Source organism: Antedon bifida, chromosome 10 (assembly GCF_963402885.1).
Source record: "Antedon bifida chromosome 10, ecAntBifi1.1, whole genome shotgun sequence".
Taxonomy (NCBI): Eukaryota; Metazoa; Echinodermata; class Crinoidea; order Comatulida; family Antedonidae; genus Antedon; species Antedon bifida.
In genome coordinates, this window is record NC_136235.1 from 5,282,966 (window position 1) to 5,296,401 (window position 13,436).

Sequence of the window (13,436 nt, forward strand, 5' to 3'; positions counted from 1 at the left end):
GAACCAACAACTTTTTATGACATATAATGTTTATATTTTGAACGCTGTTTCCAAAATTCAATGAGCATAACAAGGATATTCAATAATGTGCCAACAAGTGTGAAGAACCATCAGTTTAAGATACTGCTTAGGCCTAACACATCAACGGAATTCAAAAGGGGTTGTTGAGGTAAAGTCATTTTCAAACTTAATACCACTACCAATTACAGTATTTAGCAGTGCCAACTGACTTGACAGAAAATGTCAGAAAAATGGAATAGAAACGTTGAATGCAGATGGAGATCTATTAAATTTAAGACACAAAATAGTGGAATAATCAATGGTTAAAAAAACATCCTAAAGAGCAAATTTGCAACATCTTTGTAACGCGCTGTAAAGAATCAAAGGGATGAATTATTATTCGAAACAAGGATTTTCTTCAGTTCAAAATTAACAAGACATTAGAAAAGCCAGTGAAGTAAACGTTTGTGCCTGATGATGGAACCTTTGGATACAGTAGCTTTGATTCCTGGCAAAAGGAAGACATTTTTGCTTTGGAGATTTCCATAACTATTACATTTTATATGTATGTAGGCCTTTTGGATGAAAAACTGTGATCCAGATTCAGGATGATGGAGTTTGAGTAAGTGTCGAAGTTAAACTCCAGATCTCTTTTATTTAAATATATATGAGATTGCAGTTTATATGCAGTTCATGCAGAAAATTAATTGGAATGTTCTAGTGCATATTGTGAAGGGTGGCTGAAATAAACTTCTGATAGGCCTACCCATTCAGGTTAAGCTCATGCCATGAGCTTAACCTGAATGTTTTCAATGTTCTAAACTATTTTCATGAGATTTTAACATCTTTTCCATGGTTTCTATAGTTTTCTCTTAGAAAAATGTCAATTGAGCATTATTGTGACATAATATGAAGTCATAACTATCTTATGGCATTAGGTACGATGGTAAAATTTGGTTAAACATGCTAATTGGAAAGTTAATTACATTTATATCTACTGTGGTAATGCACTTAGGTGATCTGAGCCAACCGTGAAGGAAATACGGAGCTTCAAAATGGTATAGGCTAAAGCTAATTATTAATTAAAACGGCTGTCATTCTGGTTTTATTCCATTTACATAAAATGTTGCTTCTAATTTCCTTTTTAGTTGGTAATTACAGAGTAACAAAAAGTTCGATAAACCTATCGCACCGCAGCCGTAAACGGCGCCCTTACTCACACCGAACACAATGTTTTGGAACAAAAGAACCTACTACGACACTACTACGAAGATCAAGGACTCGTCGAGAGAGAAGTACCCGTAGTACTGTATTGCGTATTAACTACAAGGGTTCCTAAAAATGAGTGGTTATCAATATTATTACTAATATTTTAAGAGATTCAATATAGGCCTACACCATGTACAAGTTTGTATCTTCTAGCACTGCACTGGTTTTAGGCGCATTTATCATCAACTTGGTATTTCTTGGTTTATTATTTAACTACAATCTTCTACATCTTGAATTTCAAAATGAATTTAATGCAACAGCCAGTGAAATAGGTAAGTACATTACACACAATACTCAATTTCTAGTGTGTATTTACCATGGTATTTAGCAGCGATCATTGTGCTACCGAGGTCAACTTTGTTTATCATCATCATAGACCAGACTGATCGATCATGGATTCAATGGGAGGTGTTTTGAACGATATACAACAACAATTAAACCTAACAAAATTATATCGTTGAGAAATTAGCAAACATATTCAATAGTTAATTACAAAATGTGTCGGTGACACCACTCTGATGACTCTGCTACTGTATATATCACTGAGTTCTCGATATTAAATTATTATTACAGCAGTATACAATACAATGCGTAGCCTAATCAGTGTCAGTTGAAAGGTTACCGGTGGTTTGTTAAACACATTTCAATATATAGTTCAATTAACATTAACAAATAGTCTATAATGCGTCGTATTACGTGCATATCATGACCAATAATAAGTAAAGTATACGGGTAGATTTGTAACTAGTCTGAATTTGAGGGAAAATATATTACAAAGTTATAAATATTAAGAGAAAAAGAGTATGTTACACATAAAAAGAGTTTAGTTGCTACATAACATTTTACCAACTAAGTGTAAGCTAAAATTTTGGAATTTGTCCAACTGCAATTATTTTTTTTGTATCTCCATTGAGATCCAGCTACATGATACCCACAGCATTGTCATTTTTTCAGTAATTTGCCTTTGTATTTATATACTGTATATATACAGTATTTAAACATTACAGGCACAGAATAAATTCTAATCCGCCCGGCGATATAATGAAATTTAATTAATTAGAAACAATAAAAATGACGAAACCTGTGAGAATGAGAGAAAGCCCTAACTGAGATTCGAACCCGGAACCTTCTGCTTGATATGCAGATGTTCTAACCATTAGACCACTGGGGCTTTCATTGTATTGTTCCAATTCGATTGGACAGACTCTCGGTGGGGTATGGCTGAATGTATCTGTACATAGCTGTGCTTACTGTATACTGGTGGATGGATATGATATTGCTGCTACTAAATTTGTCGAGTAATTTTACGTATCTCCTCCGAAACCGCTGAATGGTACGTGCTCACATTTGACACACTTATGTTTCTTTTTATCATTGTTGAATGTTTTGATATTAGCCTAATTGTTAAAACGACCTTCACAACCAAAATATTTCTTTGTAATAAAATTTATTTTAAATGGAACGCTACAAAAATAATCCTCTGCTTCATCAGAGCATGAATACCTAATAACCAGACAAGAACGTATCTTTATTATGTTTTACTATCAATCCATTTTCATATCACGCAATCCATTTTTCAACAATGTAGTAGTATAATAATAACATTTTGATTGAATAGTGAGGGATTAGTTACAGTTTGACTTTGAATAAACCATTGGTAATTTACTGAAAATCCAAAATGAACTTGTGTTATAATACAAACAATATTATTCAATCAAAGAAACGCTCTACTACACATGAGAAATAGATGTCGGTCGATAAACTTCTGACGACGACTAAAACAACTAGAATAGAATATTTATAGAAACTAGAATATTTACAACTTTAATAACAAAATATTTGGAATCCTCAGTATCACAAACATGGGTATAGACACAATTTTTAACTTGCTACGTCACTTAAAAGTCAAGTTATAAGCCAAAATAAGTCTGAAATGGCGGCCATTTTGTTTTTTTTACATTTTAAGGGTGAAGATCTAAAAATTGAGCCGGGTAAACAGCAGATTTGAATTCAGCACCCCAAAATTACCCTAAAACACATATTTTTTCGCTTTTAACACGAAATGCCTACAGCATCTTATTAGAGTGGAAATATGACTATCTGGACTAGTCTATTATTGTGAATTAATGAGGAGCTTGAAATTGAAAAGCATATGTTATTTACATGCAAAGAAGTAAAAAATTGCTGGGTAAAATGTTGCGCTATGCTGAAAACATGTTTTGCATTTACTCAGGAAGTTACATGGAAGAAAATTGTACTTGGAAAATATGATGTCAAAATTAATGAAATATTTTCCATTTTAACTTTTTGTATTTATAAAAGTAAAGTCAGTCATAGACTTGGTCTTGTAAAAAAATGTCCATGGTAAATGTTTACTGCTGAGTTAGAAGTTATAATCAATAGTGAGTTTTTAATAAATAAAGAAAAGGAAAATAAAATGTGGTCAGATATGGACCGTAACAATTTAGCAAGGTATAAAATTAACGTTTCTAAAATTGATATTTAGGTAATTTAAAAGTAAAATATAACTATTTTTTGATTGCCTGAAAGAGATAAAAAGAGTTATAAAACAAAAGAATTCTGTGCTAAATTATACGTATTGTTGTCAAGGATTGAACACTGGGCATAGTGCATCAGCTTTATTTACTTGGTGCACTAACAGTAATGTAAAAGTGTATAAAATAGAGGAAAATAATTTCTTCTTTCCTTACTATTATATATAAAAAAGCAATGGTAGGAGTGAGAACATTTATTTGATGAAGAAATAAAAGTGGGTCGAACCTACATAAAACAAAATAATGAAGCAGATTCATTCAATCAGATTATTTGAGCCTCTGCAAAATAAAAGATACTGTAGTTGGCAGAATAAAGTTGCTTTCTAATTATTTCAGGTGCTGTTGGTGCTGTTTCCATAGGAATAGTGAACATTGTAACGCCACTGACTACAATCCTGTGTCAAACAGTAGGCTTCCGTCCAATCGTTATCATCGGCGTCGTTATGTGTGGAACCGGTCTCATAACGACAACTTTTGTCTCACAAAGTCATATATTGATCATGTTCTCGTATGGAACCCTATATGGTTTAGGATGTAACTTTGTTCATATTCCTGCACTACAGATCCTTATTTATCATTTCTCTGGAAAGAATTACAATCGAGCGTGTGTTGCCGTTCTCATTGGAATAGGAGCAGGTAAGTTTCCGTTTCCAATAATGTATCTAAAATGGTATCTCATTGTTACATTTTTCATAAATTCCATCAGGTCCGGTTCTGCCGGCATACTATACTTGTCTTTAGTACATTTCACATAATTAGCCACAGTCAGCGCTGGCAAGCTATTAAGTATTATATTATTATTATACATTATCATGATTTTTGTTTTGCAGGAATCGCGATAACCTCACCATTATTGGAGAACACTATTTTATTGTATGGATTCAAAAACACTTTAAGAGTATATGGTGCTTGTGCAATGTGTATCGGACTTTTGGCTGCAATTCCAATACGTCTGCCAGTTAAAATGCATTCCGAAGGCCAACGATCAACAATATATGATAACGATTCAACGGAAATCGGATATGATTTATATGATAGAATACCGGAAAAAGAAACGAGTGCTGATACCGAAGTGCATAAGGCAACACAACCTTCAACGAATTATGATGACGTATCACACACCTATAATGAAAACATTAATTTGTCGGAATTTGACGAAAGTTTCTCAATGAATACAGATAAAAAATCTGAAATGAATTATTCAACAGAGATTGAATTTAGTGAGGACATAGCTCAAATTGATGGTCAAGAATTAAAAAACATTGGGAAAGCTTTCAAAAAGAACAAATCAGGCGTGATCAGCAAAGTTCTTTTGCTGAAAATGATGTTGAAAAATTTTAATTTTTGGCTATGTCAACCTATGTTTTTTCTCTATTCGCTTGCAGTCACCTTCAGCTTTGTCTGTGCTGTAAGTTAATATGTCGGTAATAAAAGTTCTTTTCTCCGTTACGATACAAATAAACACGTACTGTAATTCAAATTAATTTTCTTCCTCGCCAACCTTTAAAAACTGGGTTTGCCAGACATGACTAATAGTAGGCCTAGTAGCTTAGATATAGCCTTGCTAAAACTAATTAGTCGATAAATACTCGTCTTAACAGGCCTTGTGACCAACTTCTTCATGGAACTCAGTCAATATTTGCAGTACGAAGTTCAGTATGAAAGGAAAAAAATAAAATAAGAATTTTTACATTACTAGGGAACTTTTGATTTTCGACGACAAAACATAAGTTAATTTTAGTTTGGCATTTTTTTGTCAAGACGGTGATTTTAGTCCTGGTGATACCACCTAGGACAACTGTAAGGTTATGTTATCACGGACATATTCATTTCAACCTTTTTTGGGCGTACCATGCCGTCATCGCGGAAAAAAAAATCAAAAACGATACTTACGTAAATCCTTGCAAGTCTAAAACTTTAAATACTGTAAATTCTTATTTTAAACTTAATCCTAAAAAAACAACGTTTCCACGCCGCACTACAGCGTTTGCCACATGTTAATTGATCATCATTGGTCAATAACAGTTTTGAAAACTTTTGTTTGTTTTTATATTTCTCTGCAGGGTAACTTTATGAATGATAGAGGTGCTACATCACAAGAGATTGTGCGTGTTTTGAGCGGCATGGGGTTTACTGATCTTATGACACGTGTTCTCTTTGTACTGGTTGCAAGTTGGCTTCCAACTTCTCTTACTTTCATTATTACCATAATGAACTTAGCTTTATTCGTTATATCCATATTACTGTCTCTCAATATATCAAATACATTCGTCAATGTTTTGTTAATAGGTAAGCCCCTCATGTTTTTTTGTAGGCCTACATTTAGAAATAGTTATAAATTCCTTATACTTTCCCGTTATTAGATAGGCCTATCTTTATGTGTACCGTAATACCTATATCCTAGCCTAGTCTACTAAAGCAAACCTCTGTTTTCAAATTCCAAGTTTGCCATTGTTTGCAGAAAATTGTGCTGCTGGAGACTCTGACTGTCGATTGATTGTTTTGGCTAAAGTAAATGTGATCTTCAAGTTGACAGCCTCAGTAGTACTCTCTAAATAATAGTGGAGTGCACGGTTTAAAACAAAAGTTTGCTAGAGTAGACTAGACTCAATGAGGTTGTATGACTCAATTCTAATCAGCGTAGAACGTTTAGATTGGCAAGTTATATTTTCTTTTTGTTTAGGGTTAAGTTTACCAAGAGCTTGTTTACTGATGCTCGTTCTTCCCGTTTGTGTTGAAATATTTGGGAAACAATTATCGGCGGAGGCGATGTCAGTGGCCTACACTCTTATAGGCGTAGGGTCGATAGTAAGCCAAGCAGTTGCAGGTAAATTGTTCAATTATAATGATAGTCTTTTTTCATACTGTGTTCAAGAGAACATTATTTTTTGACATACACTTGGTCATACTTTATGAAGGTTAAGTAGGTCTAACAGAACGAATTGACATAATATCAGAGCTACTATAATATGATAAACAATGGTGATTTAACTGAGTTGATTAAAAAGCCTGATAGAAAAAGTAAAGTAAATATGTGAATATTGAGTATACAGTATTAACAAGATTACTCTTTTATTTTTAAGATAACCTATATGATTCAACCGGTTCGTACAAACTGACGTTACACATATGTGCTGTTCTTTATGCCATATCTGGATTGTCGTTTGGTGTTGTTGTTTTCCGGTTAAACAGGGACAGAGACAGGTTATATCAGAATCAAAGAAATGAAACTAGACCAAATATGGAGTGATAATAACCTTAACGTTGGAATCATAAATTGGGTTGAATAGCAAAAAAGAGGAAATAGAAGTGTGAAACGATTTTTTATTAAATTATATTTTATTCGTAACAAAAATAATTTCAAAATAAATATAGATATTAACAAGATAGATTATAAATCTCCTGTATGCCTCTAATTAACTGTATACCATTTTGTCACCATATAGGCCTACTTGTAGGTGTAATGATTGAATCGTATTGCAAAAACAGCGATGCATATCATTTTACATTTCCTGTGTATTATGGAAGACACGTGATTATCAATATTTATTGCATACCTTTTCATTTGTTTCTTTGTTATATCTTTAAACCTATAAAACTTTAAAACAAATGCTAAAAAATACTATTTTTACTCCGCCGTTGCTACTAGATACACGTAAAACACACGTGATGTTGTACAGTACTACCAAATATTCCTATGATACTTTGGAAATAGATACAGTACCGAGAATCGGCTGAAATTAATCGTTTCTGTAATGATACATTCCATTCCGTTACACGCGGTATCATATCTTTCGCCCTACGTGGTGAAACCAACAATATACGTTGAACACTTATTGCTTGTGCGCTTATGGAAGACATCACTTTGGAAGACAGTCATTATCATGTCATTAACATTAGTATAGTGCATAACCTTTTCGTTCATATCATACATTTGTGTATATCTCTAAACCTATAAAACGTTATAGACAGATGATACAAATTATCATTACTCTGCCGTTGCTATAAAATAAATAATAAAAGAAATCGGCGAATAATGGAGCAACATGAATCAATCAATTCCCTTGTGATGTGCGGTATATAACGACAATGATCAGCCTAGCGTATCGTGTATGCAACCTTCGTCCTCCATGGGCTAAACATTCTGACACCAATACAATACAGCAATACAAACTTGAAAAAGGTGAATCAACATGATGAATCAATTTACAAAAAGTTTGAAAATGTGTTTTTACGTTGCTGTTTCTTTACCCGGCTGAGCCTTAGTGTAAGTATCCAGTATGACACAGCAGGTATTGCGTATAGTACTGTACACACATGAAGAGTAGTACTGTAAGAGTTAGTAGTAGAGTAGACAGTACCTGCAAAAGTTAAACAATATGTTTTTTTATGTTTAAATAATTCATCATTGCTATTACCGTAATAAAGAAACAAGACAAGGATGGATGGTAATGGTTAAAAAATCACTTTCGTGATACACTGTCAGATTATTGAAGCACGAATGACAACCAAACTACTGTATTATCCTAAAATGAAGCTCTGTCTACATATCAGACTAGTTTGACAAAAAGGTGTGATGTGCCCAAATATGGTAGTGATATGACATTTTTTTGTCATATAAGATTTGATAGTGTAGACCTAGTAGACAGGATGATTATTGTGCATGTGATATCGACGCAATTCACCTATAGAATAGTATTATAATATCCTAAAAGTCTTTACCTAATAACGGTTGACTAAGTAGACTTCCAGTTCCAATAAAAAAATACGACAGTGACATCGCGATTGCAGATTTTTTCTTCCCAAATACTTCTGTACAAATTGGAAGTGTTAGCATGAGTAAAAATGCCCTTGGACAACTAAAACCTGTGTGAAAATGATATCAAAATAATATTAAATATTAACACAATGAAAATATGGTATAACTTACTAAAAACTCTTTATACAGTAACTGCCCTGGTTGATTTGGGCAAGAGCAACTGAAGAGAAAGAAAAGCCCGAGATTCCCCAATCAATAGCTGGGAGCATTTCGATTTACGACTTCACCTGGACCTAGAAACCATCAAACCGCTCATAATAAATTAACATGAATGATTACTGATTTCCAGATGGTTTCAGATACAGAGGGCTGTTCTATTCTTATTACAACATTTTTAACACATGGGCAGAGTAAAAACTTCACCAATACAAAGTGAACATGTGATCACTCGTAGTCGTACGGTACCTCCTGAATTGAGCTTCATTGTAAGGGATTAGACTCTATTTTGTATTCACCCCACTTAATATTTATGAACACATTTGAACCCACCTACTGCTAACAGAACAATGACGTCATTTGATATGCTGAGCCGGGACAGTAAAATAGACAAGACAGCACAAATGCAACTCATTATAGCAACCAAGTTACATGTTGACAACGGTAGACATCTTGCAACTAATACATACGTTGATCGTGTTGCTAGGTCGATGAATCCCATCAGACTTAGAGTCCGAACGATCACGTGCGAAGCAATTCCTCTCTCACTCATAAAGCTGCTCTGAATATAAATAATACAGTTGAACCCTATTAAAGGGACACCTTTGATACCCAACAAGTGTCCCTTTAATGGGCTGGCCATACAGTGTTAAAACATAATTGTCTCTTGTTTATTTCACAGGAATAGGGGTGTCCTCTGGGCAGGAGAGGTTTACTGTAGTTAAATTGATAAAAACTGAAACGTCTAGCTAAATTTATTTGAAACAAGAATTGTTTGGAATGCAATAAATGTGTGCAAATTACTAATTTTATAACTACAAATTAAACCACTTACCAGACTAACAAGACTAAATGGAATTGCTATGTAAAACAGCATAAACATGGGAAAGCATAACCAAAAATTTACAGTTTTAATCATATCTAAGAATAGTTTTAAACTGTTGAATTTTTTGTTTTTCTTAATTGTAGTAGTTTTATCAGTATGGCTAGATGTGGACCCATTTTCAAAATCCTTGTGTCCGCACATCAAATTAGACGTTTCCTGTTTGTCTACTGTTGGTGATGATTGCAACGGTTCGTCTTCACGTACGACAGTACATTCACTTTCATCACGATTTATTTCATTTTTTTTAACATCCGAAATTAAATTGACATTATTCGAATTATCTCCTTGTTTTCCATCTCTTTCAATAACGGTTTCAGCTTCTTTAGCAACCAGGTAACTATCTGAAACTTTCTTTTTCTCATCATTGTCCTGCCTAGGTACCACCATTGTTATGGATAACAGAAGACCAAGGCAGAGTGCACAACCACCGTATATTAGAAACGTATTCTTCAAACCAAATTTAATAAACATTTTCTCTAACAGGAAAGATGATACTAAAATACCTGTGTAAATAAATAACAATGATGTGTGTTAATTGACCAATACAGGAAAGTCGAGTTCAATAAGAGGGAAGCAAGTTTTTTTTAGAATGTAAACAGTTCGACTGAGGATTATGTAATAAGCAACATAACAATCAACAATCTAACAACAGTATTGTTCCTGTCCGTCCTTCAATTTAAAAATAATCGAAGATTGAAATTCTAACGATTAAAAGGAATAAATAATTGAAGGACAGACAGACGTGCATACAAAAGTCGAAGAACATTCGACAATTCAAGAAAAAGTTGAAAGTTCGATATATAATTATAATCTCAACATTTTCTACTGTTGTTACATTAGTGGTTAAATTGTATTAATTTACAGATTAGCAATATCATTTGTTCCGTTAGTGGCGCAAGTTACGTTAGTGGTTGATTGTTACGTGTTCCCACTTGGACGGAACGCAAGTGAGTTGACCGCACATGCAGTTCTGATAGTCCATCTCGTCGTGATTGGTCAAAATACTTGCGGTGCAGTTACGTCCTTGCGTTGTGTCCAAGTGGGACCACCAAGCTTCAGTAGTCAGATTGTTACGTTACTTAGTGTAAGCTATGGGCAGTGGCCTCATAATGTGATTACCTGCTCCCACACCGGCACCCTCAGCAACACAAGCCTGGTTATAACGTTTTCCTGAGTAATAATAAATAAGTATATGCAATGATGGACTGTGAAAAAAGTTAGCTCCTAAACCAAACATGACACCAAAGGAAAAAAATACGACATAAATACTAGCTACCAAAGCCGATATTACAAGACCAGCACAACATAAGATGACTCCGGTTATTACGACCGTGCGGTGACTGGTGAGTGTAAAGAAAACAGTTGACAGAGGTGTTGCCAGGCTAAATATTCCATATGAAACATACCCTGGAATACCTGGAAGAAAGACAAATCGTTATGCGTTAATAAATCTATAGGAATTACTATGTAATGCATACCAATACAAATAATACAGTGTAAACATGTTTACATTGTTCACTGTTGATAGGATCAGCAATAGTGCTCTTTTAAACGGTCATAGTTGTGCCTAATTTAAATATACGAGTGAATTTTGTTATATGTACTGCCTTCTAACTAGTGAACTCCGAATAAATATTTCACGTCAACATGATCCATTCTTAAACCGTTATAATTCTTTGTGTGTATTTTCCAAATAAATTCAAATCAAATCAAATCTGTTCGTCAAACTGAAGGTGTATGATAATTGCATAAGTTTAAAACATCTACTATATTGAACAGGCTTAATTGGGTTTGGCTGGGCGTTACGAAGACTACAACAGATATTGCAGTGACTCTCAATGAGTTCCTCTTTTTCGATAAATCAAGAAACCCCCACTACAACTTCACAATGATACAGCACTATGAGAACGCATTATTGAGGTATTGCTCTGTTTTTCAGATTTCTCACGTTTCTCTTTTCGTGCACCAGCTGTTGGGCTCACTCATCTTCGTTTGACTCGTTTTTATTGAAAGACGGAAGAAGATGTAATCTTATTAATATTAAACCACTGCGAGTTATGTGAACTGCGCATCACGATGTTAGGTGATGTACATTGACAATTGTGATATTATCAGTTGCTACATATTTGATTTATTCAATATCGGCTCATTACAATTACAACAGAATACATAAAAATATATAAATAATTTCCTTAATTAATATTGTATAAATGCATCATACAATTCAGGTCAATACAAATTCAACAAGCTAGGTCCGAATACCCATAGAGAGATATACTGTACCTCTAAATAAACCATCATTTTCACCATACTGATATTAATATACAAATCAGATTACTTACCTGTTTCAATCTCTGTAGAATTGAAATGATTTTGCAACTCGAGATACATAACATTATAATTTAATATGAAACCAACAAATATGACATGAAAGAGAAACCCTGATATTACGACAAGGATCCCTGCTCGCGAGTTGTTCATGTTGAATATAAGGCTCAGCTGGAACGACGAAGCTTCAATACTATAGAAGAGTTAACTGAACATTTACACAGTTTTATTGATCTAGCACGAACAGCTCTTGTGATATGTCACGCCTCAGTGGGCTTCTGGGTCAACGACTTGCGCAGTAGCTCATTGCGATTACTTTCAAGAGCTTATTACAGTTGAGTACTATAGTATAATAATAATAATAATTTATTTGGAGTTTACACTTTTACAACAGTGGCACTCGACCAAATGGAAGGTGCATCCATAAGAAATATACACAAAAAAACATGATATACTAGTAAACAACAATTACAATAAAAAAAAGTCGAGTAGGTCAACATGTCAAAACAAATCGACTACAAATTGTAGTACAATACAGTACAATTTACCATTGATAATTATCACTACAGCAGCAGGAAACCCACTGACGCCTAACAATACAAAACTACAAGAACATATAGGATAAGTTAGGAACTGGGAATATAAAATGAATTAGGCAACAACAATGGCCTAACCCTATAATGAGATAGATATCAATCATTTGGTTTAATTGATGACCAATTACTCGCTCAGAACAACACATCTGTGTGCCCATGCTCTTTTAACATAGTGCTTACAGTAACGATCAAAGACATTAAATTAAATATGGATATCAAAGGCCATTTATAAACAAATAATAGTTCGTATAAGCAAGTTCACAGCTGCAACATTGTTAGGCCTATCCTGATTTTGGATCAAACACGTAATTATGGAAACATTATGCGCAGTTAGGTTAATCAACGCATGGTTTTTTTTTATCAAAAGAGGAGGCAAACGTATAGTGTCTTGCCTTAAAAAATGTGAATTCTTAAAAAGAACTGTTGTTCTCGCATTTCGATAATGTGCTTCTTTGCAAGGCAATCTAGTTGTTAGATTGCCTTGACCTCTGAACGATCGCAGCATTGATCGAGACTTCGGGAAACCTTGGCGATATACCCATGGGGAAACTGGTTCCTTTAATAATACCAATTTTGGTTTAGAGAGCACACACAAATAAATAAAACCCACACCATTTTTAAATAATAATACAGTTAATTAAAGATGTTTTGTCCCTTTGACTAATTCCAAAAAAATAAAAAATAACAGATTTCGAAAAAAGGTGGGTCATTTTGAAGTATCATAATAGTTATTAACTATCACCAAAAATTTGTCAAAAAAAAATCATTTAAACAGACGTTTTTTTGTTTAAAAAATAACTTTGACTTCCATAAAAAATACAGTTTCA

At 33.8% G+C, this 13,436-nt stretch overlaps 2 protein-coding genes across 2 annotated transcripts; one reads left to right on the plus strand and one right to left on the minus strand.

Moving 5' to 3' along the window:
* Window positions 1-1,350: 1,350 nt before the first annotated feature.
* Window positions 1,351-7,212, plus strand: LOC144854373 (uncharacterized). The gene is made up of 6 exons (XM_078712322.1): window positions 1,351-1,541; window positions 4,161-4,460; window positions 4,655-5,232; window positions 5,888-6,113; window positions 6,508-6,651; window positions 6,908-7,212. The coding sequence occupies exons 1-6, from the start codon at window positions 1,400-1,402 to the stop codon at window positions 7,072-7,074; spliced, it is 1,557 nt and encodes a 518-aa protein (XP_078568448.1). The 5' UTR covers window positions 1,351-1,399; the 3' UTR covers window positions 7,075-7,212.
* Window positions 7,213-7,233: 21 nt separating this feature from the next.
* LOC144854375 (uncharacterized) lies at window positions 7,234-12,149 on the minus strand. Its single transcript, XM_078712323.1, has 6 exons — window positions 12,028-12,149; window positions 10,805-11,101; window positions 9,635-10,188; window positions 9,133-9,361; window positions 8,547-8,690; window positions 7,234-8,185 (listed from the first exon to the last, which is right to left on the minus strand). Exons 1-6 carry the CDS (start codon window positions 12,074-12,076, stop codon window positions 8,031-8,033), a joined length of 1,428 nt encoding a protein of 475 aa, XP_078568449.1. The 5' UTR covers window positions 12,077-12,149; the 3' UTR covers window positions 7,234-8,030.
* Between the last annotated feature and the right edge of the window lie 1,287 nt (window positions 12,150-13,436).

Excerpts from the sequence above, each read along its gene's own strand:
- LOC144854375 (XM_078712323.1), bottom strand. The coding sequence starts at position 12,076 with ATGTATCTCGAGTTGCAAAATCATTTCAATTCTACAGAGATTGAAACA. Across the intron at positions 11,102-12,027 it reads TTCTACAGAGATTGAAACAG|GTATTCCAGGGTATGTTTCA; the intron begins GTAAGTAATCTG and ends TCTTTCTTCCAG. Across the intron at positions 10,189-10,804 it reads GGGTGCCGGTGTGGGAGCAG|GTATTTTAGTATCATCTTTC; the intron begins GTAATCACATTA and ends TTATTTACACAG.
- LOC144854373 (XM_078712322.1), top strand. The coding sequence starts at position 1,400 with ATGTACAAGTTTGTATCTTCTAGCACTGCACTGGTTTTAGGCGCATTT. Across the intron at positions 6,114-6,507 it reads CGTCAATGTTTTGTTAATAG|GGTTAAGTTTACCAAGAGCT; the intron begins GTAAGCCCCTCA and ends CTTTTTGTTTAG. Across the intron at positions 6,652-6,907 it reads AGTAAGCCAAGCAGTTGCAG|ATAACCTATATGATTCAACC; the intron begins GTAAATTGTTCA and ends TTTATTTTTAAG.